Below are 24711 nucleotides of genomic sequence, written 5' to 3'. Positions count from 1 at the left end.
GGGAACTGGGCTGGGAAGCAATCCTGGCACAAAACTTAATAGATTTGGTTTTTTAAAATGTATTTTTATTGATATTAGAGAGGAAGGGACAGATAGAAACCTCAATGAGATCCAGTGCCTCCTGCACGCCCCCTACTGGGGATCGAGCCCACAACATGGGCATGTGCCCTGACCCGGAATAGAACCCAGGACTCTTCAGTCCACAGGCCAACACTCTATCCACTGAGCCAAAACGAAAGCGTGTGTTTTTAATCTTAAAACGGACTGAGTAACAATGGCCAGCACTTGGGAGCATGGCCTGATGGGCTGGCTGTGGGCACACCGGTCTTGAACTCACATGGCTCTTCCAGGCGAGGACCCCGAGGCTGCGGGGGGTGCCCACTCTGCTTGGAAGTGGGGAGATTAACACTCAAAACCCACGTCCCTGTGACGCCACAGCCGGAGCTTCAGCTGCTGTGCCAACTGCCCCTCATAACCCGTCTAGGAGACATGCAGCTATTTAAAAAGTTAAAACCCCCAGAGATCACTTAAATTCAGAGAACAGGCTCAGTCTGTGCCGTCACTGCTGTGGACAGTTATGATTCTGTTATAGACGGCAGACCGTGAACTATTTATAAACTGCTTTCTCCTTGGGCCGCGGAGAGAGACCACACAATTTCTGCCCGCCTCCCCACAGCCTCACTGAAATGCTGGGAAAGGCACAAGAAGGCAGGTGGGCGGTGGGGAGAGGCATCAGGAGTGAGAGATCAGCGAGGCAGGGAGGGGGGAAGGCGAAGGAGGCGGTGGGGAGGAAGCAGCCCTGGTGGAGGCGCTGGGGATGGGCGCTGGGCGGGGCAGCAGGGGATTAGCTCAGTGGGGTGGGAACAACTGCTCCCTCCCACACCAGGCCGGCAGCTGGCAGCTGGCTTGGCCCCCGCCTGCCCATGGCCAGGTTTCCCAGGAAGTCCCCCCTCAGCCTGGCACCAGGGAAGGTCTCTAGCAGCCCCTCCCCTTCTGGGCCAACAGCTGCCACAGGAAGCTCCTGCCAACCTTTCCATGCAGGATGGGGGGCCTGTCCGGGACACTGAGAGCCCTGGATTATCCAGTGAGTTCTGAGCACACACGTGATGGGAAGGCTCAGAGCACACAGACTCTCACTCACAACATGGTAGGGACATCAAACGGCCCAACTGCCCTGGCAGACAGACGGCGGCTCAGTTGGTTGGAGCATCATCCTGTTCACTGAAAGGTTGTAGGTTTGAATCCTAGGACGTCCACTGGAGCATCTCACCAGCCTGCCCATTTCTGAGACATGAGGGTCAGCCCTGATGCTGAATGCCCCTTGCTCATCTGTCCCAGGAGAGTAAAGTCACCCTAGCCCATATGTATTTTGCAAAAATAGTGAAAACAGCATTCCATTTACTTTTTGCCCAGTTTCCTTTGATGTGAACATTTTAGGTAATTTTAGTACAACAATCAAAGCAAGAAAATAAGTGCTGGTATGATCCTATCTCAATCTGTTTGGGCTGCTATCTATACTAATAAAAGGGTAATATGCTAATCAGGCTGGGTGACTGGACATCTTCTGGCCATCAGACTTCCTTCTAGGCAGTTGGGGGGCGACCAGGTCGGCAGGGGAGCAGTTAGGAGGCAGCCAGGCTGGCAGGGGGGTAGTCGAGGGGGGACCAGGCCGGCAGGGGGGCAGTTAGGGTACAATCAGATCAGGCAGGCAGGTGAGCAGTTAGGAGACAGTGGGTCTGGATTGTGAGAGGAATGTCTGGCTGCTGGTATGGCCCAACCCCTGTAGGAGAGGGTGCAGGCTGGGCTGAGGGACCCCCACCCATGCATGAACTTTGTGCATTGGGCCTCTAGTAAAAAAATAAGCTGTTATGTGTTTATGTGTCAGTGCTGGCGGCAGATGTGGTGTCCGGTGGGACCGCGTGAGGCCGCCAAAGGCTCTCCCCTCCCTGTGTCCTCAGTGGTGGGAAGGACTAGGGAACCCCGGGGTCTCAGTAGAAACGAGGGCACTGATCGATTAATGAGGTCCCACCTCCTAACACCATCACACCGGATTAGGCTTAAACACATGACCGTGGGGAGATGAGCATTCAGTCTAGAGCAAACACTGCCATAAACCCAGACTTTATCCCGAGTCCACGCTCCCCATTATGTCCTCCTGGTCCTGCCAATCCCACAGCCCGTGCAGTCGGTGAGGTGTCTCCGTGGCCCCCGAGGGGCTGGGCAGTCCCTCCGGACTTGATCCTCTGGACTTGGCTCTTCCGGGGAGCTGGGCTCAGTTCCGCCGCAGAATGTCCCGTTGGGGTTCGCAGATGCTTCCCGGGGAGCGGACCGGGGTGCTTTTTTGGCAACAAAACCACAGCAGCGCCTGAGTCCTGGGGTCGCCGGGGTAAGGCCAGTGGTCCGCCGCCACATGGTGACGTCACCGCGCCCCCCATGGTGACGTCACCGCGCCCCCTGTAACTCACTCCTGTCCGGGGAGGGGACCTGCCTTGACAGCCGCCTGTGGTCTCAAACCTGCCGCGAGCCCCAGCCTCCCGCCTGCGGACCGGGGAGGCGACGGGGACCGCTGCCGGGAGCGCGCTCCTCCGCGGTGGCCTGGCCTCCGCCCGCCTGCGGCACCTGTGGCCGGACATTCCCGAAGGAAGCGCTTCCCGCCCCCGGGGGTTCGAGGACGAGACTGTAAGCCACGGTCCGAGGCGCTGGCAGTCGTCACGCTTCCCGCCCGAGCCCGCAGTTTGCCCGGGAGGAGGGCGGGGGGAGGGCCCAGGGCGGAGGCTGCCCCAGAGGCTCCCACGGCGACGCCGGCCCGGGACGCACCTGTCGCCGGACCGCGCGCCCCGTGCATCTGCGCATGCCGGCCGCACACGCGCCCGATTGGCCGAGCCCGGGTCACGTGGCCGCCGCCGTGCCCTGCCGCTAGGGCAGCTGGGAACGACGGCCGGCCCTGCCCTGCGCGTGCGCGAGTCGCGGCCGCGGCGGGGCGCACGGGAAGTCGGGGCTGGTTGCGCGCTCGCGGCGGCTGAGGCCTTGGGCGGCCCCGCCGGGCTCCCGGGGCGGATGTAGGCGGTGCCTGCTGGCGCGGCGGCCCCGAGCGAGCGATTCCTGATCTAGGCTCGCAGTGTTGGCCGCAGGTTTCGGCAAATCTGGGCGTAACGTCAGGACCGGGTGCCCCCGCGGCGTCCACGCCGGGCAGCTGCCGGTCGTGGCCAGCGCGGCTGTGTCCTGGCACCAAACCCAGAGACGCGTCCGCAGGGACGGGGCCCAGATAGCTGGTCCCGACGTTGTAAACGGCGCTGGGGCCTGAGCGAGCCCCAGCGACCGCTCGGAACCAGAACCGGAACCGCTCAGTCCGCCGGTCACCCGCGCTCGGACTTCGCCAAAATGGCAACAGCGTAGAGAGCGGGAACAGGAGGAAACGGACACGAGGGGGGGCATACGTGGAGAGGGGTTTGGGATGGGAATAGGGGATGAGGACACTTTTGTGATAGCATAATCAATAAAGAAATTAAAAAAACAAATACGAACTAGGAGGAAGGCTCCGCTCAGGCCAGGAAGGGACTTGGGAACCGATCCTTCCGTCTACGGTTACCGCTGCCGGCCAACACCTCGCCGCACCTGCTCAGGTGACACCTTCCAGCACATTCGGACAGCCCTGCGGACACCAAACGAAGTGCTTTTGCCCGTGGACAGGTTCCAGGCCTCGGTGCCCTGCCAGCCCTAGCACCGTCATTTGCTTATCGGGAGGGGGCCGAGACCCCTGGGTCCAAGGCCACAGGCACCGCCAGGCCACGCGAGAGGCTGAGAGGCTCGTTCAAGAGTGCAGGCTGCATCCTCTTAAAACGCCTTTGAAGTCATGTGACTCAGGCGTCAACACGAAATGCCCCCCAGAGGCCACCACTCCATACGGAAGAGCCAGTCACTGCTTCTCTCCTGCCAAACCTCACCAGGCCATGCCTGGAGTTCTGGGTGCACTGGTGCCTAGACAATCCTGGGGGATTCGGAAAGGCGGGAAGACTGACCTTTAGGAAACATGGGCTGTCCGGGCTGCCAGGCAGCTGGAAGGGACCCTCTTCTTCCTCTGGAGCCACCTCTGGGCTCTCTCTGGTTGGAACACTTTGTTAGGTTACAAGTCACTCACACACAGTCGGGAGGAGTGTGCCAGGCAAACACCCCTGTGGACTCGGTGATGGGAAAACAGAGCAGCTCTACCTGCCCTCTCTCCACAGCCTCCGCTTCTCCAGCCCAGCCTATAAGCCCGTTGGTCCCTGTGCCTTGGTCCTCTGCTCCTCCTTTCTGTGGCAGAATAAATAGTATTCTGCCGGTGGATAAACAAATACATAGCTGTTGGTGGACATTTGCACTATTTCCTGTTTGGGCTGGGAACAAAGCAGCTGTGGGTAGTAGGGTACAAGTCTTTGCATTTTTCAACAAGACAACTTTATTTTTAAGTCCTCACTGAGGGTGTTTTTATTTTAAGAGAGAGGGAGAGAGAGAAACATCAGCTGGTTGCCTCCCACATGTGCCTGGAACAAGCAAATTTCTGCAGCGAAGGAAACCATCAACCATAAACAGAAGAGGTGGGGCGAGTTGAGTGTGTGGTCCTCTCAGCCGAGATCACGGCCATTTATTTGTGGTCCCTGCGACACCCGAGGGCTGACCAAAGGAAGATGGGTCCTCAGGCTGGACCTGAAAACGCCTGGTGCTTCAGGCAGGGGTCCTCCCGCTTCAGGGGCATCAGCCCCTCCAGGCGACCACGGGGCCCTGCCTCTTCTTATCCAGGAGGTCTGGGCTGAGGCCCAGGAAATGGCATTTCTAACAGTTTCCATGTGACGTGGAGGAAGGAAAGGGCAGAGGCTACGGAAGGCAAAGGGCAGTGTGGGAACTAATACCTGAGCAAGTCCATCCCCGAGGGCCTCCTCCATTCCTGCAGTCATCAATCATAGAAATGCCTCAGAAGGAGGCACAGATGGGCGCTGTCAATGGGGCCAGGGACGCATCCCATGGGGCCTTGGCTGTGTGCACAGATCACATCCCTTCTGCAGGCCGTGGTCCCCCATCCCAACACCCAGCCTCTCCTCCAGAGCCCAGGGCAGCATTCTGATGGCCTGCCATCAGACGGGAGCTCCTGCCACCTGGTGTCCAGAGCGGGCACTGCAGTGAGCGGTGACCACTCCTTTCCCTCCCCAGGCCCAGGGTTCTCCAGGCTGCCTCTCCCGTGAGGTTAAATCTAAGGAAAAAATGAACTGTTCCTAAAAATGTCAACTAATTATCAAAACACACGAAGACAGGCATACAAAACAATTACAATAAATACTTTTAATTAAATCAAACACCAAAGCATAAATGTTAATATTTGTTAGAAAACACAGCATTTGGCTTATGAAAATAACCACTTTAAATGAAATCTTTTAGGCACTTGGGTGTAGAAAGTGCTGGAAGAATAAAGTACAATCTACATTCCTGCTACTGAGAGCAACGAGAATCTGATTAAATCTTCAGTTTTCAACACTGTTAGCATTACTGACCTAAGAAAAGATACTGACTGAATTGGTCCATAAAACATTTTAAGTTCCAGTATATTTTAAACGGGGAAAATTTCACTAATAGTTAAGATTTCAAATTCCTTTAAGTCTGTTCACTGAGGTGTCAGCAGACAGAAGCCAAAGGAAGAACGAAAACTTTAAATGTCTTTGGCTTTCATGGCCAGGAAGCCCGAGGTGGCACTGCAGCAGATGGAGCTGGAGTCCGAGCCCACAGCGCAGGGAGCGCGGGCCTGCCTGCATGTGCACGGTGGACATTCCGTTTGAATGTCAAAACGAGCGGTAGGCTATTGGCTGACCTTCCAATGAACCCTATAGAAAGAACATAAAAGTGCAGAGCCACTCAGAGAACCTTATTTCAGAAACTGCGGGGTTTGAAACATCGTCCCACGACACTGCACATTTTCTTGGGAAATACATTCTTGCTGTCAGTCGTCTTGCCTGTGTCCCAGGCTGTGGACAAAGGCGCCCTGCTGTGGGTGCAAGGCCGCCGAGCCCAGCCGGGGGACGAGGCTGGCACCACGGCCTGCCTGGAGCGGTCACGGGGCAGGCAGCCGGGCCTGCAGGTGCTGCAGCAGCCGCTCGCAGCGGGTGGGGGAGCGGTGCTTGTGCAGGACGGCCTCGGTCTCTCGCACCAGGAGGTCGGGGAACAGGACGCTGCCCGCCTGGAGCACCTCTGGAAAACAGCAAACACCCGGTGCACAGTCACCACCACCCAGAACAGGAATCCCCGGGACACAGCATGGCACGGGCAGCGCAGACACACGGCCCCGGGACAGAGCCGAGGGCCCGTCACCCCTTGTCTACAGCGACAAGGCAAGAACACAGTGGGGTAAAGAGTCTACTCAATGCCTGGTGCTGGGAAACCTGGACAGACGGATGCTAACCATGTGAAATCAGACCACCTTCTCAGATCCACACAAGAACACACTCCAGATGGGTCAGCTAACTAAGACCTGAAACCCTAACAGGCGCAGCTTGTGACACCCTCTTAGCGACAGCGTTTGGATGTCTTCTCAAGGGCAACCGAAGGACAAACAAATGGGACATCAAATAAAGCGTTTTACAATGGCACCTGGCTCAGTACTGGCTTTGGAAAACACATCTTTCAGAAACACGTGACTGATGTTAACACTGGAGGCCCGATGCACGGAATTCCTGCGAGAGCAGGTCTTCCTTCCCCGGCTGCGGGCACCGGCTTCCCTCACAGCCCTGCTTCGTCCGGAAGGACGTCCGGTCTAATTAGCATTCCGTGCTTTTATTATTACAGATAGAATGGGCTTCCTGTTACATTTTTAAAATATATTTTTATGGATTTCAGAGAGGAGGTGAGAGGGAAAGAGAGAAACATCGATGATGAGAGAGAATCATCGATTGGCTGTGTTCTACACGCCCCCTACAGGGGATCAAACCTGCAACCCAGGCATGTGCCCTGACGGGAATTGAACCGTGACCTGGTTCAAGGGCCGATGCTCAACCACTGAGCCCACGTGGCCAGGGCGGCTTCATGTTACTTTTAACAAATAATATCTCAAAATTTATTCTATCTTAATTTCTTTTTCTTTTAAATTAGTTTATTTTTTTAATACATTTCATTGATTTTTAACTAACAGAGAGGAATAGAGAGGGATAGAGAGTTAGAAACATCGATGAGAGAGAATCATCGATCAGCTGCCTCCTGCACACCCCCTACTGGGAATGTGTCTGCAACCAAGGTACATGCCCTTGACCGGAATCGAACCCGGGACCCTTCAGTCTGCAGGCCGACGCTCTATCCACTGAGCCAAACCGGTTTCAGCCTATCTTAATTTCTATTACAGTAACTATCGCTGGCCTCACACAAAGACCAGCTTTCTTTGGGGTGTCCGGTGGCTCTGAGGGACCCCCTGCCCTGCCTGCTTGCGTATGTGTCCATCTGACACCACGCAGAGCGGCTGGCACCCAGAGGCTTACCCAGGACGGCGTCCTGCACGGCGCTGTCGGGGTCGTCCAGGTACACGAGGAGCTCCTTGTACAGGTGCTGCACGTCACGCTGGTAGCAGGCCTCGGCGCCGTCATTCCTGATGCACTCCAGCCAGACGGCCAGGGCGGAGGCGGCCGCCAGCCTCACTTCAGTGGAAACGTCATCCAGCCGTTTCAGGAGTTCTGGAGGGAGGGCAGCGCGGGGTGGGCCGGCCTGCGCAGGTGCTCACCGGGTCCCAGAGACCCCGCCCCGCCCCCGGAGGCCCCGCCCCACACCCGAGACCCCGCCCCGCCCCGCCCCCAGAGACCCCGCCTCGCCCACAGAGGCCCAGTCCTGCACCTAGAGACCCGGTCCTGCACTCGGAGACAGCATCCTGCACCCAGAGGCCCTGCCCCGCACCCGGAGGTCCCACGCTCGGAGACCCCACCCCGCACCCGGAGGCCCCGCCCCACACCCGGACACCCGGCCACGCACCCGGACACCCGGTCCTGCACTCGGAGACAGCATCCTGCACACAGAGGCCCCGCCCCGCACCCGAGACCCTGTCCTGCACCTAGAGACCCGGTCCTGCACTCGGAGACAGCATCCTGCACCCGGAGGCCCCGCCCCGCACCCGGAGGCCCCGCCCTGCCCCCCCGAGACCCCGTCCTGCCCCCAGGCCTCCTGTGTAAGGTGCTGAGCCCCAGCTCATCTGGACACCTGCCAGGTTCCAGGCCACTTGGGCCCCGCGATGCCGATTCAAAGCCTGTCACCCACAGGCCCAAGCCTGGCCACCCACCCACCCCATCGAGCAGACAGCACGGGGCGGGGGTGTCTGTGGGCCCCGCCCTCTGAGGCTCTGGGGATGGAAACAAGGACGGAGACACAACAGCTGCCAGCGGAGCCAGCCTTGTTCCTGCTGAGCCTCCAGGCCTCTGCTGCTGACAGCACCCTCCCACTGCGGAGTCTCCCCATTCATCTAACACGCTGTCTCACGTGCCCCCAAGAACGTGGGCCCCACAACTGGGCGTCCTGTGGCGACTCAGCAGGTGCTGGCACACACCACACGCACGGGGACAAGAGCACAGGAGGACAGTGCAGCCTGTGTGGTGGGGGCCATCCTCAGACGAGGTCACGACCTCTCACCCCTAAACCGTCTCAGCAGGTCCAGCCCATTGTAATCCAGTGCCCCAAGTTTTCAGTTTCAGGAACTATTTTTCGTCCCCAGGAACCCTCACCATCATCTTTAAAGAGCCTTGCCATCTTTGTGGCATGCAGCACAGATCACAAAAACGAGCTTAACAAGAACCGCCCGGGCATCCCCTCCCAGCCCTGCCCCCGAGGAGGCTGCCCGGGCCTGGGCGTCAGCCCGCAGTCCACCTGCTCTTCCTAGTGGATTCTTCTTCCCACGACCCTTCTTTCCTTCTTTCCGTCACCGTTCTGATCCTCAACTTGTTTGTAATGAGCGTTACCCATGTACCTTTCTGAGGTCCTCAGACGCATTTTAAAAGATAACTGAGGGTTTTGCACTCGGGTGGGATGGAAGGAGCTAGCTTTCCCGCCTCTGGAGCCTTGAGGCAGGACCTCCTGCTCAGGACTCCGCCTGGCGGACGAGGTCTGGCTCCTGCATCAGGGATCCTAAGAGGCAGTGGCGCCAGGGATTCAGGTTGAGGGGGCACACGCCTCGCTCAGGCCCGTGCTCTCACCCAGGGGTCCCGGCCACACGAGGGCTGCATCCTGGCTGCTGAGGGCACCTGAGTGTCCGCCCGCTTCTGCCGGTTCTCACCCACGTCCGGCCCATCTGCCTGTTCCCCACGTTGGTTACTCAGTGACCTTTGTATCTGTCACTGATGAGTTTGGCCTCCTAACGCCAACTTCACCGGAAGTTGAAGTAGCATTTTCTAATTTTCCAATAAAAGAAAACAGCTCTCAAGTACATGCAAATGCTTTGGGAAAGAAGCACGTCCTACCAGGATAAATCTTGGTGAACTTGTCCGGCTCAGTCGCACCGCCAGAGGATTTTAAGAACTTGCGAACGATGCGGCAGGAGGTCAGCCGGGTCATCTGGGAGTCCTCCTCCAGGGCGGTCAGGACCGGGGGCAGCAGCGTCTCCCGCAGGCCCTCCACCTGCGGCACCAGCATGGGGATGTGCACCAGCACGGAGATGTGCACCGGCGCGCACCGGCCGGCACGCGCCCGCCATGAGCACAGACAAAGGGGTCTGGATGCTATTTTGGAGTTTCTACTTAGGCAGACAAAGCTGGATTTTAAAATCTAGATAATTTGAATAATTTTTGTTTAACTTGGTCAGCTGATTTTTAAAAATCATTATTCGAAGAGTCTCACTGAGGCACAAACCCCCGCTAGCCTGCTATGTCCTAGTGCGACTGCCATGTCCGAGCAAACCTGGCATTTTAACTGAAGCCAGGCTGTCTCAGTGCCAGGGGGAGCCCACGGGAGGGGAGCCACAAGCAGAGAAACAACGAGACACTTCCTACTGCTCCCAGAGCCCCCTGTTGGCCGGGAGAGGAACACACACGTTGTCAGGCTCCTGTGACGACAACGTTATCTTGTGAAGAGGAACCTTCAATGCGCAAACCTAAGAGAACCCCCAAACGACCAAAGAAAAACACCCCTGACTCTGCATCCCACCGTCCCACCCCACAGGACCTCCGAGAGGACCCTCAGCCCAGGAGCCTGGGGAGATGCCCCCCGCCCTGGCCCGGGACACCCAGCCGCACCTGGGAGGCCGACAGGGCCTCGCTGCTGAGGAGGGCCCAGAGGCAGGACACGGCGGCCGTGCGGATGGCCGCGGCCGTCCTCCCCGCGCGCCACTGCAGGCTGGGGACCAGGATGTCCGCGACCAGGGCGTCCAGGTGGCGGTGCAGCTGCCTGCAAAGGAAGAGCAGGTGAGGAGGGGCCTTCCCGGAGCCGCCGGCCCTGGGGACGAGGCCAAGCGGACAGCAGAGACGAGCGAGTGTGGCACCGTGCCAGGGCCCTCTGCTCCCAGAGGAAGGGGGGCGTGGTCAGCTCGGCGAGTGCCCAGGCCCCTCTGGCCTCTCCTGGGAGCTGCCTGGGTCCGGAGCCCAGAGGAGCCCAAGGACCCGCTGCTCCGAGCTTCCCCGCCACTCCCCCGGCTCTGGGAGGAGCAGCAGCCACTGCACGTGTGATCACCTGTGAGACAGGCCTACAGGCCCTACCACGCCCTCCTCAGCAGGAACCCCAGGCCTGCACCGGGACCCCCAGTGCAACGACAGAGACGCAGGCGGTCCGCCAGCTCAGCAGGGGGCTGCCTCCCCGTGGTGACACACCACATCGATGCCACCAGGACACACACACCAGACCCCACCCGGCTCTGGTGGCCCCGAACGGCAGGCGCCAGCTCCCTCCACACCGAGACGAGCCTCCTCCGCTCACAGATCAAAACACACACGTCACTGAACAAGCAACTCCTCCCTACGTCCCCGCATCACTACTAAGCACACTGCAAAGAGGCTCAGGTCTCTGCCCCCGCTGTCCAGAGCTGCGGAGATGGGGTGCAAGGCCGAGGCCTCCAGCAGGGGCCGCTGCAGAGCCGAGGACAGAGGAAAGGACACAGGACGCCTTATGCCCTTTAATCTAAGCAGAGCTGCGGTTCCCTGGGCGCTGACAGGAGCGTCTTGGAAAGATGAGCCCGGTCCTGTGCTCTGAGCGGCCCCAAGGGCCAAGCGCTGGCCTCCAGGAGCCGGGCAGTGGCCTGCACTGCGTCCCACCCTGACCTGCCCCCGTGGCACCAGGGCTGCGGCGTGAACACGCCCCCAGCACCAGCTCCGCGCAGGCAGGCACCTGGCAGGCCGTCCGCCGGCCCGCCCGCCCAGGGAAGCAGTGGGCTCGCCTCCGCCGCCTCAGAGCTCGGCCAGCCCGGCGCGCCCTGCAGAGCCGGCACCCGGCCCGGGACCTCTCGCTGTGCTGAGGGCTCTGCAGAGGGGCCGCGCCACTGAGGGCAGCCCCCGGAAATGCCGTGCTCATCGGAGACCACGTGCGTCCTCAGGGCTCCTCGAGCGCCTCGGACGTGTGGGTCTGCAGAGACGTGACGGGGCCGGAAGCCAGCCCCTCGCCCAGAGCAGGGCTGACTGATGAGCGGACACCACAGACGAGGCTCTGGCCAGCGAGTCAGACAGCAGTCGCCACCTCAGCCCTAACGAGCACACCACGTGCGACGTAACCTCCTTCTTCCCGAGTGACCACACCGCAGACTTTCTCCCCAACACCGGTTCCTGCCAGCGAGGCTCAGCACACACTCGGGCCCGCGGGCACAGGGTGCAGGGGAGCCCCTGGAGGGCACTCACAGCCTCCGGTGACCCCGCGGGCCTGCGAGGGCGCCAGGCTGCACGCCGCCTGCTCACGGTCCCTCCGCGCCCGCTCCTGCAGACGAGCCGGACAGCGGAGGCCCAGCGGAGAGGGGTCCGTGTGGCAGCCAGAGGAGGCGTCTGGGCGGCCTCGACAAGCAGGGCTCCCTTAGGGACGGTCCCCACAGCTCCCAGCGTCCACCTGAGCCACTACCCTGCTCTGCAGATTTAACGAAGGCCGGGGGGCCCTGGAGGCCGGCCCCCAGGAGAAGGGGTCCACAGGCCGCTCCCGTCCCTGCAGCCCACGGCAGCCAGAGGCCCTCGAGGCTCCCACACCGAGACTCCGTCAGTTCCGAGTGGTGGGAAAGGAGCCAGAGGCCTTTCAACGGAGCACAGCTAGCAGAAGCCCGGACGGTTAACACTCCCCGAACCTCCGCTCAGTGGGTTCTAACGACCTCCCCCGAGCAACTGGGACCAGCCTCTCGTGCGCTGCCCGCACTGCCCACCTCACCCTTCCCTCCCCCAGGAGCCGCCGCAGCAGGGACTCTCGTGGGCGAGGCGGGTGCAGCGTGGGGGAGGGGGTGCAGCGGGGGGTGTGGCAGCATGGGGGGGTGCACTGTGGGGAGGGGGTGCAGCGTGGGGAGGGGGTGCAGCGTGGGGGTGCGGTGTGGGGTGGGGTGGGCCGGGCTGCAGGGGGAGCCCACGTACCCTTGGGAGTCCACGGTCTCCTTTGCGCTGAGCAGCGCCCGGGACAGCACGGAGAGGAGCCTCAGGCGCATCTGGGGGTCTCTGTCCAGCTGCAGGCAGCTCCGGAGGACGGGCACCAGGTGGGGCAGTGCTTCTCCGAGGGCAGGGCCTGGAACAGAGCAGCCGGTTCTGTCCCCGTGGGAGGCAGGAGCCCGCACCAGAGAGGCGAGCAGCCCCCTGCGGGTGGGACAACCCCTCAGCAAAGTCACCGAGAACATTCAGCCCCCACTCGCTCAGTTTGTAACTTCCTACTTCTTATGTTTTCCCAAATTATTAGAAATTAAAGCCCAGCAATGTATTAAACATCAACAGAAGTCAATTACTAAAGAAACGATGGGGTTCCCTGACTCACGCCAGGATCAGACAGGCCACAGCCCCATGCACCTGCACCCCGATGCGCACACGCACCCCCACGCACGCACTCCTGTACACACAGAGGGGTCAGAGGAAACCCAGTCAGGTGACTGAGCCGTGTGGCCCGTGTTTTCTGGGTAGAACGTGAGGTGTGGTCAATTAGTGATGCCGCCGCCACGATAACCAGCTTTGGAAATGCAGGTAGGAGCTCAGCCCTGCAGGTCCCGCCACAAAGCAGGCTGGTCCCTGCACACCTGCCCGGCACCCGATCTGGGCTGTGACCCTGGAGCACCTGACTCGTGGTCTGTTTGAGGAACATCATGGACACGCGAAATGGAACAGGTGACACGGGACCCTCCAGAGCAGCAGGGGACAGGAGGCGCTGTCAGTCACATGGGACAAACCTGCCCAGGCTCCCACCGCCCGGGGGACAGGCCCAGGGCAGCCGAAGGGGCTCAGGAAAGCAATACGGTGACTAACGGACACCAACACGGAACCACCGCACACGCACTCACCCCTGTGCTCTCTCACAGCTGCACCCGGCTCGGCCCGCCTGTCTGCACCGAATCGCTGGAGTTCCGTCACGATCTCCCCCTGCCCCCCTCACCCCCTCCATCCAGGGAAGGCCTGGCAGTCCCCGTGGGGGCGCTGGGCAGGCTCACCTGCGCGGGCCACCAGCGTGCTGAACTGCAGGAGCTCCGGGGAGTGCGCCGTCCAGCCCTGCTGGGAGCTGCCCAGCCGCTCCAGGAGGGGGCCCACGTGCTGGCGGTAGAGGTCCTGGCCGTCGCCACTGCTCTCCACGGCGGCCAGGGCGGCCTCGGTCTCCTGAATCTGGGAGGGGAGTCACAGCTGGGCCATCTCTGCCGCTCAGCCACCGGCCACGTCCCCGTGAGGTGTGCAAACCCTCGGACACGTTCCAGGGACCTAGAACTGCAGCGGCCCTGGGGCATACGAGCACAGACGCCCCCACCCCGCATCCTCTGCTCAGCACTCGACCCGACAGACCCGTGGGCGACAGCAACTGCTGTCCTGGACAGAGGATGAGGGAAACGGGGTGCTCCCACGCACCCCTCCCTGCTTCTCCTCCGGTGGGGACAGCCAGGAAGGTCCTAGACCCCAAGCAGCCGGCATGTCTGTCTGCAGACCTGTGAGCCGACAGCTGTTACTACCTCATGCCCTGGACGCCCGTTTTAAGACTTAAGGCAGGGCCAAAGGGATGCCAGCTGCCTGACCATCACACAGGCCAGCCCCCGGCCTCTCCAGCTTCAGCTGTGTGCACGTGCGTGAGCCGCGCTCACCACGGGTCTGTGTGGGCGAGGACCCTCCTCCACGCTCCCGCAGCGTCGCCCACACTAGGCCGTCTTCACCGGGACCGGGAAGCTGGCGACCGGAGGGCACCGGGTCCTGGGCACCCGAGGCCAGCTCTCGGGCTGGTCTCTCGTCTTTGATTTACAGTTGTGAGTGCATCGGCCAGAGGGGCGTCCTCACCCACAAGGCCAAGCGGGCTCACCTGGTCGCCGAGGCCGGAGGCCCCCGGGAGTGCCATCACGGTCACCAGCACCTGCATGAGCTGCAGGCCGCAGCCCCGGCAGTCCTCCCCGCACGTGGACAGCGCCGCCTGCACGCACCGCAGCAGGTGCTCCCCGTAGCGCAGCTGTGAACAGAGGGGAGCTGTCAGCCCGCCCCTGGGCCACGGCCACGATGAGCCACCGGAACAACGGTGGTGCCTGGCTACGGCGTCCAGTGCTGACCACGAAGGGCATTTTTTAGACAAAGGCCAACCGAACAGATTGGGAACGGACATGTTCTTGCTAATTTCATTAATTGCTTAACAGTATTTATGGGTGTTTTTAAAGTTCTCACTTGTCAGTGATGCTAACTCGGCGGAGCATTTACTAGAGAAATGGCTGGGCATCCTGGATTTGCTTCAAAACAAATCCAAGTTCAAGAAAAGTGGGGACGGCACCGGAGCGGGAGCCAGTGATGGGCGGTGTGCCGGGCCCGAGGTCTGTCTGGCTGCTTTTGTGCGTTTGGAAGCACTTCTGTGTCTTCAGGGACAAAACGGCTCCCGAGGGCGCGGGAGGCAGGCGGCACTGCCTGCAGGACCTGGACGCCGGCCCCGGAGCGGCAGTTTGGTGCTTGTACTTGACCCCTGACTTCTTCCACAGTCGGATTTCTCTCAGCCGGGGTGGGTGATGGACTTTTTGAGGATGTGGTTTTGTCTAGTTTCTAAAAGGCCTACAACTTATGTCTAAGGAGCGCCCATTTTAACATCATTACTATAAACAATGTGTACGAAAAGAACAGCCGTTAAAATAAAAAGGAATAAAAAGGAATTTGCTTTCTAAGACCGGCCTGTCCTTAGTACGCCAGCCCTGCTGTGACCATGGCAACGCCTGGAGGAAACGCTGGGAATTTCAACATCTACCCACACAGACAGCGCCAGGCGAGCCCGGGCCCTGGGAAAGCTGGGCCGGCCCCCGCACCTCCGTGCGAGGTGTGAGCCGCACGTTACCCGCCTCCTCGCGTCAGCTGCCGTCACCAGACAACATTCCCAAGCCGAGGCCGCCTTCCTGGCTGAGCCCCGGGCACGCCTGGCCGGAACCTGGGGCCATGACCCCACACCCAGAGCTGCAGCCCCAGCACCGGCCCCTCGGCCCCTGGGAGTTTTCACGTTTCAGGCTGTTCTTGCCAGACACTGTGGCCTGTTCTTACAGCTACCGAGGTAACTGGGGAACGTCACATGGGCACGTGGGTGCACTTGCCCACACGCACACACGCATGTCTGGGGCGCCCCTGCCCACACGGAGTGCGGGACACTGGTCTGGCCTGGGCGGGGCTGTGCGATGGGACTTTGTCAGGGAGGCGCCGCCCCGCGAAGATTGTGAGACCGTTCCCGGTTCCCGGACGGCACCCCACCCGCCCTTACGTTCTCCGAGCCGTGGCGGACGCGCTCCCCGGCCAGCTCCGTGGCGATGGCCGTCAGGTGTGGCCGCAGGGCCTCCCGCGGGCAGCCCCGGATGAGCGCGGCGAGGACCAGGAGGCCGGAGGCGGAGGGCGACTTCCTCAGCATCGGCCAGAGCAGCTTCAGGAACACCTCCGGGCTGACGAAGGTCCCGAGGAGCTCCGCGGACCTGGTGCACTGGGAGGAAACCGGGCTGAGGGCGCCGCGTCTGCTCCTGACCACAACAGCTTGGGCCGCCAGCCGGTGCCGGACCAGCCCGAACCAGGCCGGCTGTGCTCGGAACGTCCCTGAACAGAGCTGACGCCACTGCTGGCGGGAGGCTCATTCTAAGGGTCCCCTGGCTGTGAGGAGGGGGACAGCTCGCCGCACAGCTGGGTGCCCAGGTGTGGGGAGCGAGAACCCCCCCCCAGGCTGTGCGTCTCCAGACGGCCTCAGGACGGAGCGCAGAGCGGGTGGGGCGGGTGCGGGTGGTGCGGAAGGCCGGGGACTCACGCTGCTGACCACGGCGGCCTCCTCGTCGGCGCAGGCCAGCAGCAGGGTCCGCAGCAGGACCTCCAGGTGCTGCGTGGCGTGGTCCTCGGCGTGCAGCAGCAGCACCGCCAGCAGCTGCGCAGCCTTCACCCGGGTGCCCACCACCCAGTCGGTGACGTCGTGGCAGATGGCGGGAAGGATCTTGGAGAGGTTCCTGAAGACGAGCTCCCGGCAGCCCAGCCCTGGGCGCGTCTCTGGTTAAGAAGGTGAGACGTGACCGCGGTCAGAGCCTCTTGCCGCAGCTGTGTCCGCTCCGGGACGCCACGGACCGAGCCACGGGGACTGAGCCTGTGGCTGAGGCCACCGTGCTGCAGCCGTGTCAGAACTCCATGCCTCTCACAGCCAAGGAGCACGCGTGCCTCAGGGACCCGTGTGCACCCCTCGCTGCCGGGTCACTCCCTGTGGGGCTGCTGGGAACACACCCGCGCATACCTGGGACCCGCCAGACCACAGGCCAACGCTCTATCCACTTAGCCACACCAGCCGGGGCCAGATCTGGTCATTCTGAGGCGGACACAGGAGGCCTTTGCCCCGCAGCAGAGGTGAGCCTGGCCCGGGAGGTGCCTGAGGCATGTGGACGAGCACCTTCCTGCCCAGAGCACGGACAGACGCCCAGAGCACCCAGAGCTTGAGCGACAAGTCCTCTCCTCGGGCAGGGAGGCCACAGGAGCCCGGCTGGGGTGGGGACACGCAGCTGCCTCCGCTGTGTGCACGTCAGACTGAGCAGACTTAACTGCAGTCGAAAAACAGAAACCGACCTCTTGCTGTTTCCCCAGGTCGGAGGGCAGGCCTGCAGGCTGAGTCCCAGGCCCACACCCAGGCAGGCAGCGCGCTCAGCTGTGCTGAAGCGGAGCACCGAGCGCGCCGGGGGGGGGGGGGGGGGGGGGGGGGCCTCCCCTCCGTGCAGGGGCCGGGGACCACCCAGACGGGGGCCAGGGAAATGACCAGGAGCCACACCCGCCGCAGCCAGCGCCCGCGCTCAGCATCTGCCCAGGAGGACGGCCACGCAGGACCTGCGTGCAGGTGGGGACGATGGCCTCACAGGAAGTCACCCCCATGACACGGCCGTGCAGACGGACGCAGACTCGGCACCAGGACCCTGCCCCAGGAGGAGAGGCACCAGCTGCACGCGGCTCGCCCTCTCCTCCTGGGCCGGCTGCCAGCTGCCTCGCCCGTCCCCGCCCGGGAAGGCGGCACCCACCTGGCGAGGGGTGATGGGCAGGCGGTGGGGAGGCGAAGTCGAGCTTGTCCTTTAGGTCCTCCTCGTTCTCCTTCTGCCACTGCAGGCCGGCCTCCGCCCAGAGGCTGGCGGCCTCCTGCCTGCGGACAGATGGACCGTCAGGGAGGACGGGCCAGGACTGCCGGACGCTTGCTCACTTTACTCGCAGTCTGAGAGCTGACTGAGGTCGGTGCCCAAAGCCCTTTTATGCCACGTGACATCACACACACAGACCAGGGCACGGGCCGGGCTCCGTGAGCACACGACACTGTGTCAGTGACGGGCCGGGCAGGCCGGGCCCTGCCAACCAGCCCACAGGGACAGGCAGCGTGGGCGGGAGGTCAGCCCCACCGCCCTGTCACTCACACGATGTGCGGCATCTCGTCGTCGAGGCTGCTGAGCAGCAGGGGGATGAGCTTGTGGAAGAAGGAGTACCGGTCCCGCAGCGCCAGCAGCCAGCCGCCCACCACACGGGTCACCGCCTGCCGGACCTGCGGACAGAGCCGTGTTCACGCCGGGCAGACAGCGCCGAGGGCAAGGCGGCACGGCCACAGAGGACAGCTCCGGGCCGGGGCTGGGGCCGAGCCGGTCCCAGAGCTGCTCCAGGCGCTCGCTCGGCTCCCCGGCCGATCCCGGCCCGGCCGATGCTCCGGCCCGACCCTCTGCTGGTGAGAGCGAGCCTCCCGCCCCAGCACACTGGTGTCCACAGCGTTCTGTGCGGGAACCTGATCTGTGGGGAGCCCGGTTCTGGGGGGGGGAGCCCGGTTCTGGGGGGAGCCCGGTTCTGGGGGGAGCCCGGTTCTGGGGGGGGGAGCCCGGTTCTGGGGGGGGGAGCCCGGTTCTGGGGGGAGCCCGGTTCTGGGGGGGGGAGCCCGGTTCTGGGGGGAGCCCGGTTCTGGGGGGGGGAGCCCGGTTCTGGGGGGAGCCCGGTTCTGGGGGGGGGAGCCCGGTTCTGGGGGGAGCCCGGTTCTGGGGGGGGAGCCCGGTTCTGGGGGAAGCCCGGTTCTGGGGGGAGCCCGGTTCTGGGGGGAGCCCGGTTCTGGGGGGGGGAGCCCGGTTCTGGGGGGGGGAGCCCGGTTCTGGGGGAAGCCCGGTTCTGGGGGGAGCCCGGTTCTGGGGGGGGGAGCCCGGTTCTGGGGGGAGCCCGGTTCTGGGGGGGGGAGCCCGGTTCTGGGGGGAGCCCGGTTCTGGGGGGGGGAGCCCGGTTCTGGGGGGGGGGAGCCCGGTTCTGGGGGAAGCCCGGTTCTGGGGGGAGCCCGGTTCTGGGGGGGGGAGCCCGGTTCTGGGGGGAGCCCGGTTCTGGGGGGGGGGAGCCCGGTTCTGGGGAAAGCCCGGTTCTGGGGGGAGCCCGGTTCTGGGGGGGGGAGCCCGGTTCTGGGGGAGCCCGGTTCTGGGGGGAGCCCGGTTCTGGGGGGGGGAGCCCGGTTCTGGGGGAAGCCCGGTTCTGGGGGGGGAATCTGGTTCTGGGGGGGAGCCCGGTTCTGTGGAGGAAGCAGGAGGGGCAGAGAGGTAGCGTGGCTGGAGCCCTGCCTTCGCCTGGCCCCTGGCAATGTAGTTCATGACCAGGAATTTGGTCCAAATTAACAACAGCAGCAAAAAAGATTAAAATGGCAAACTATGTTCTAAGTACACACATATATGTTACATTTATATGCATATATCGGGTCTAGTAATAATTAATGTCGTTTTCAAACATTCGTTTAAAATCTTGCTTGGCGTTGACTTGTATTGACATAACCTTCAAACACGTGGTATCTACAGAACGTGTGAAGTGCAATTAACAAGTTTTGCTTGAAAAAGTTTGTGTTTGGTTTGGTTTTTGTTGCAAAACTAGGGCTAAGAAGATGGCGGATGAAGAGCATATTCGGCACTGCATGCTTTACGAGTTCCAATTAGGAAGAAAAGCAAGTGAGGCTGCAAAAAACATCTGTAGGGTCTTGGTCAAGATGCAGTTAGCGCCAGAAAATGCCAGCGTTGGTTTGAGAAATTTCGCGAGGGAAATTTTTCGTTAGATGACAAGAGTGGTCGAGGCAGTGTGTCCAATTTTGATCAAGAAGCTCTTCAAGCTCTTTTGGTGCAAAATCCTCAAATTACCCAACAAGAGCTTGCGACAACTTTAAATTGTTCACAAAAAACAATTTCCAATCAATTGCGTGCACTTGGCAAAGTCCAAAAGTTTGGAAAATGGGTTCCTCATGAGTTGACCGACAACAACCGTAATCAAAGAGTCACAATTTGCAGTTCGCTCCTCTCTCGTCAAAACCGTTTGCCGTTTTTAGAGCAAATTGTTACCGGAGATGAAGAATGGGTGCTGTATGTTAATTTGAAAAGGCGGCCTCAATGGTTGGACAAAAATGAGGCTCCACAGCCCACGCCAAAACCTGACTTGCATGCGAAAAAAGTGATGTTGTGTGTTTGGTGGAATTTTAAAGGAATTCTTCATTATGAACTTTTACCATCTAACCAAACCATTACAAGTGCAGTGTAAGAACCCGCGCTGATTAATCGGAAGGGCGTAATTCTTCACCACGATAACGCACGACCGCATACTGCAAGAATCACTGCTGAAAAACTGCGCCAGTTGGAATGGGAAGTTCTCCCTCAACCTGCATATTCTCCTGATATTGCCCCTTCCGATTACCATTTGTTTCGTTCTTTGCAAAACTTTCTTCTTGGAAAAAAATTTAATAATGAAGAATGCCTCAAAAATGCATTGACCGAATTTTTTGCATCAAAACCACAAGAATTTTACAACAGAGGGATTAAAATGCTTCCTGAGCGTTGGGCACAAGTAGTAGAAAACAACGGCAACTATATTGTTGATTAAATTTTGTTGTATTGTTTAAATAAATTCGATTTAAAAAAGTATTAGAAAACGACATTAATTATTACTAGACCTAATATAAGTGGGCTAATCCTCACTCGAGGATTTTTCCCCATTGGTTTTTAAAGAAAGGAAAGGAAGGGGTAGGATGCTCAGAAGGGAGGGAAGAAACATTGATGTGAGAGAAACACATTTGCCTCCTGCACACGCCCCGACCAGGGACAGAAATCAAACGTGCAACCCAGGTCAATACCTTGACCTGGAATTGAACCCAAGACCCTTTGATGTGCGAGCCAACGCTCTAATCACTGAACCACACCGGCCAGGGCACGTTCCATATATTTTACCAAAAATTTAGTATGTCAAAAACATCGGACACTTTAAATAAATTGTGTTACATGAATTACGGCTTAATAGAAGTGTCTACCATGTTAAGCGCCCAGTCACCGGTAACTGATGCTATAACTTTCCCTCCGGAAGACAAAACAGGCTGAGTGCTTAATGTGTTAAAAACTAACTAAGTCCTAGCCCAGTGGTCGGCAAACTCATTAGACAACGGAGCCAAATAGCAACAGGACGATTGAAATTTCTTTAGAAAGCCAAATTTTTAAACTTAAGCTTCTTCTAATGCCACTTCTTCAAAATAGACTTGCCCAGGCCACACTCAAGAGGCCCAAGAGCCGCATGTGGCTCGAGAGCCACAGTCTGCCGACCATGGCCCTAGCCAGTATGGCTCAGTGGATAGAGCGTTGGCCTGCGGCTCAAAGGGTCCCCGGTTGGGACTGGTCAAGGGCACATACCTGGGTTGCAGGCTCCTCCCTGGCCAGACCCTGGTGGGGGGCACGCAGAAGGCAACCCATCCCTGTTTCTCCCACATCGATGCTTCTCCTGTCTCTGCCCCTTCCACTTCCCCTAAAAGTCAATGGGAAGGCACCCTTGGGAGAGGATTGACAAACATAAACCGAACCACCAAAGTCAAGTGCCTGGGAAGAGCGCCGGGCGCCTGAGGGGAGCAGCCTGGGCCACAGCTCAGGCCTCGGGGCAGGAAAGTGCAGAGGAGACACGGAGAGGCTGAGACACGGGGTTCCACGCACGGAGTAACCCTTCCACTGTCGGGGAGCAGGGCCACGCCACCCAGGGGCATCAGAGCTGAAGGCAGGGGCGCCTCCCACCCCTCTAGGATTCCTGCCTGGGCTGCAGCCCCTCCCTGGGCCTCCCCGGGGAGACAGCCTGCCTGCTGCAGCCCTCCTCTGCCCCTTGGGACGCTTCGCCAGCGGCCACGCCCTCCGGAGTGGCTTCCCCACTCGGTCCGCCGCTGGGGGCCCGGTGAAGACGCCTCTGCACACAGACGCTCACAGCTCGGCTTCCCGCCTCCCCCTAGAGGACACAGTGCTCCTCGCTCCTCAGACCGTTCGGCTCCCGGTTCCGGGAGGCGGTGAAGCAGCACCGGACTGAGGCACGGGTCTGGTGTGATGCACGTCCTGAGGAAGGAGGAGGCCGGCACACAGCCTGCGGCCGCTCGCCCGGAGGAGGGGCCTCTCACCTGCGGCACGTCGTCGAAGAGCCGCTGGGCGAAGTGAGGGAGCACGTCGTCCACCGACTTCCCGCTGCCGAACTGGACCACCGTGCCCGTGGCCTCGACGACGGCCACGCGGACCTTCCAATGCTGGTGCGAGATGCTCTGCATCAGCGGCCCGATCAGGGACTCGGACTGCATGTGGAAGTGGTCTGCGGGCGGGAGGCCAGTGAGCGGCTGCCCCGTGGGCCCCTGCCCAGCGCGTGGTGCCCAGGACGGGTCCCAGCCCCGGGGCCTTCCCTCCCACCGAGGGCCCTGCACAGGACGGGACGGCACTGGGAGAGGCACAGGAGCAGGCCTGGGACCCAGCAGCACCGCTCCGACCAGGCGGGGCCCCGGGGAAAAGGCTCGGGCCTGAGCCTCTCCGAGGAAGACGGGGGCTGGGAGGAGAGCCTGAGGATGCCGACCAAGAGAAGGACACCGAGCCAGGAAGGCCCTGTCCCAGCCCCACCCCAGCCGTGCCCAAGCCAGACCCCCAGCCCCGCTGTGGGAAGCGGGGCCAGTGCTGCCTGCTTGAGGACTCAGCATTGGAAAGGTCTTCACGACAGCCAGGCCGAGCCGGCCAGCGGGGTCAGCAGTGTGAGCATTGACCTCTGAGCCAGGAGGTCATAGCTGGGATTCCTGGTCAGGGCACACGCCTGGGTTTCAGGCTTCATCCCCAGTGGGGGTTGTGCAGGAGGCAGCCAATCAATGATCCTCATCATTAATGTTTCTCTCCCTCTCTCTCCCTCCTTCTCTGAAATCAATGACACATACAGACAGCCGGGCCGGCCCTCTGGCCTCAGTGCTGCCGCTGCTTGAGACCTGCCGCAGGTCATTACCTCCTGCTCCACCCCACCCCGGCTCCCGCTGCCCTTCACACTAAATCCAACCCCCACTAGCCCCTCCCAGCCCTCCTTCCCTGAATTCAGTCACCTCGGCCTCCTCTTCGCCCCAACCTGCCAACCTTACTCCTCAAGCCTGGTCTTTCCTGACCACCCAGCGCCCACCTTCCCTTGGGGGCTCTCTCCTCCGGGAAGCCTCCCGGACTGGACTAAGCCAGCACTTCCCCCACCTCCTCACACCCCGCCTGGTAAGGCACCATGCCGCGGAAATGGCCGCATAGGAGAGGGAACTCCACCGGAGACGGTGTTTCTAAGTAGGGCGGATGACTGACGGAAGCCGGAGGGGCGGCCTCCCTCCATTGGGGAGGGCAGCGGTCCATGCCAGGGGACAGGGGACCCCGGGGAAATGCAGATGAAAAGACTGGAGCGGCGCTGACCGGTTTGGCTCAGTGGATAGAGCGTCGGCCTGCGGACTGAAGGGTCCCAGGTTCAATTCCGGTCAAGGGCATGTACCTTGGTTACCGGCACATCCCCAGTAGGGGGGTGTGCAGGAGGCAGCTGATGGATGTTTCTCTCTCATCGATGTTTCTAACTCTCCATCACTCTCCCTTCCTCTCTGTAAAAAAAAAAAAAAAAAAAAAAAAAGACTGGAAAGTGTTTCTCAGTGTGTCCCCTGCGAGGGGCAAGGCTGGTCCCATACCCGCTCGAACTTCAGCGGTGGTTTTTGGACGTTGAGAGAAAGGCGATGGGAAAGCGTCCAGGAGGAAAGAAGGGGCCCAGGAGGGGACCCCGCAGGGCCAGGCCAGCAGGTGCAGGGGTCGCTCCCTCTCCCCTCCCCTTCCCCTTCCCTCCCCGACCCCGCTCACCGGGCGTGGCGCGCGCCAGCCCCGCGGCGCACTCGCAGCTCTCGCGGCGCACGGCGGCGAAGGGGTCGAGCAGCGCGCAGCGCAGAGCGCGCACCGCGTCGTCCAGGTGGGGCGCGAGCGCGGCGCCGCCCAGCTCCACGGCCGCGCGCAGCAGCTGCACGAGCGCCAGGCGCAGCTCCTCGCAGGCCTCGGGCGGCGCGCGGCGCGCGGGGTCGGGGCCGGCCAGGCGCGCGGCGAGCGCGGGCAGCAGGCGCGGCAGGGCGTCGCGGGGCCGCGCGGCGCGGCGCAGGCCCAGGCCCAGCAGGTGCACGGCCAGCGCGCGGCAGCCCTCGGCCGGGTCGGCCAGGCAGCGCAGCAGGCGCGGCAGCAGCAGGCGCGCCCAGGGGCCCTGGAAGGCGGCGGCGGCGGCGGCGGCGGCGGGCGCCTCGGCCGGCTCCGCCGCCTCCAGGGCGCGCTGCAGCGCCTCGAGCGCGCGCCGCCGGCCCAGCTTGCTGTCGGCCTCCAGCCCGGGCAGCAGGCGGCTCAGGGCGCGGCTCAGCTCCGCCGCCTCGGCCGGCTCGGCCGCCTCCGCCGGGCCCGGGAGCGCCGCGGCCTCCGCCGCCACCAGCGCCGCCATCTTTTCGCGTTACCCGTCGCCTGGGGAGACCGGCGCTTTTACGACGGCGCGGATTACGGCCCGGCTTCCGGTGGGCTCGGGACGTGACCTTATTGGCCGCCGGGAGCCTGATGGGCCCGCCCCTTGCGCCGGGGGCTGCGCGTCCGCGTCCGGAGCCTGGGAACCGCGGCCGAAGGCTTCGCCTGGGGTCCCAGCCTGCGCTCCGGCTCCCCGGCCTGCATCCCGGTCCCCCCGCCTGCACCCCGGCCCTGCCCCCCCTCCCCGCCTGCGCTCCGGCTCCCCGGCCCTCCCCCCTCCCCGCCTGCGCTCCGGCTCCCCCCGCAGGTGATGGGGCTCCGGATGGGCCCCAGCCCCTCCCGTCTGGGACGCTGCGCGGAGT

At 61.7% G+C, this 24711-nt stretch overlaps 1 protein-coding gene across 1 annotated transcript; it reads right to left on the bottom strand.

The window, feature by feature from the left end:
* Nucleotides 1–5292: 5292 nt before the first annotated feature.
* On the bottom strand, nucleotides 5293–24378 carry DNAAF5 (dynein axonemal assembly factor 5). The gene is made up of 13 exons (XM_084884397.1): nucleotides 23717–24378; nucleotides 21994–22178; nucleotides 17993–18117; nucleotides 17609–17727; nucleotides 16369–16601; nucleotides 15841–16053; nucleotides 14422–14565; nucleotides 13574–13742; nucleotides 12519–12666; nucleotides 10224–10374; nucleotides 9453–9609; nucleotides 7494–7685; nucleotides 5293–6216 (listed from the first exon to the last, which is right to left on the bottom strand). Exons 1-13 carry the CDS (start codon nucleotides 24330–24332, stop codon nucleotides 6080–6082), a joined length of 2589 nt encoding a protein of 862 aa, XP_084740523.1. The 5' UTR covers nucleotides 24333–24378; the 3' UTR covers nucleotides 5293–6079.
* Between the last annotated feature and the right edge of the window lie 333 nt (nucleotides 24379–24711).

This window comes from Pipistrellus hanaki (assembly GCF_964339955.1).
Source record: "Pipistrellus hanaki genome assembly, chromosome: 5".
In the NCBI taxonomy this organism is placed as follows: Eukaryota; Metazoa; Chordata; class Mammalia; order Chiroptera; family Vespertilionidae; genus Pipistrellus; species Pipistrellus hanaki.
This window is presented reverse-complemented; position numbering and strand designations above follow the sequence as displayed.

Bases quoted from the DNA above. Each gene is read 5' to 3' on its own strand.
- DNAAF5 (XM_084884397.1), bottom strand. From the start codon at position 24,332: ATGGCGGCGCTGGTGGCGGCGGAGGCCGCGGCGCTCCCGGGCCCGGCG. The intron at 22,179-23,716 runs GTGAGCGGGGTC...TCCCGCCCGCAG, and splicing joins GCTGGCGCGCGCCACGCCCG to ACCACTTCCACATGCAGTCC. The intron at 7,686-9,452 runs GTAGGACGTGCT...CCCTCCCTCCAG, and splicing joins GTTCACCAAGATTTATCCTG to AACTCCTGAAACGGCTGGAT.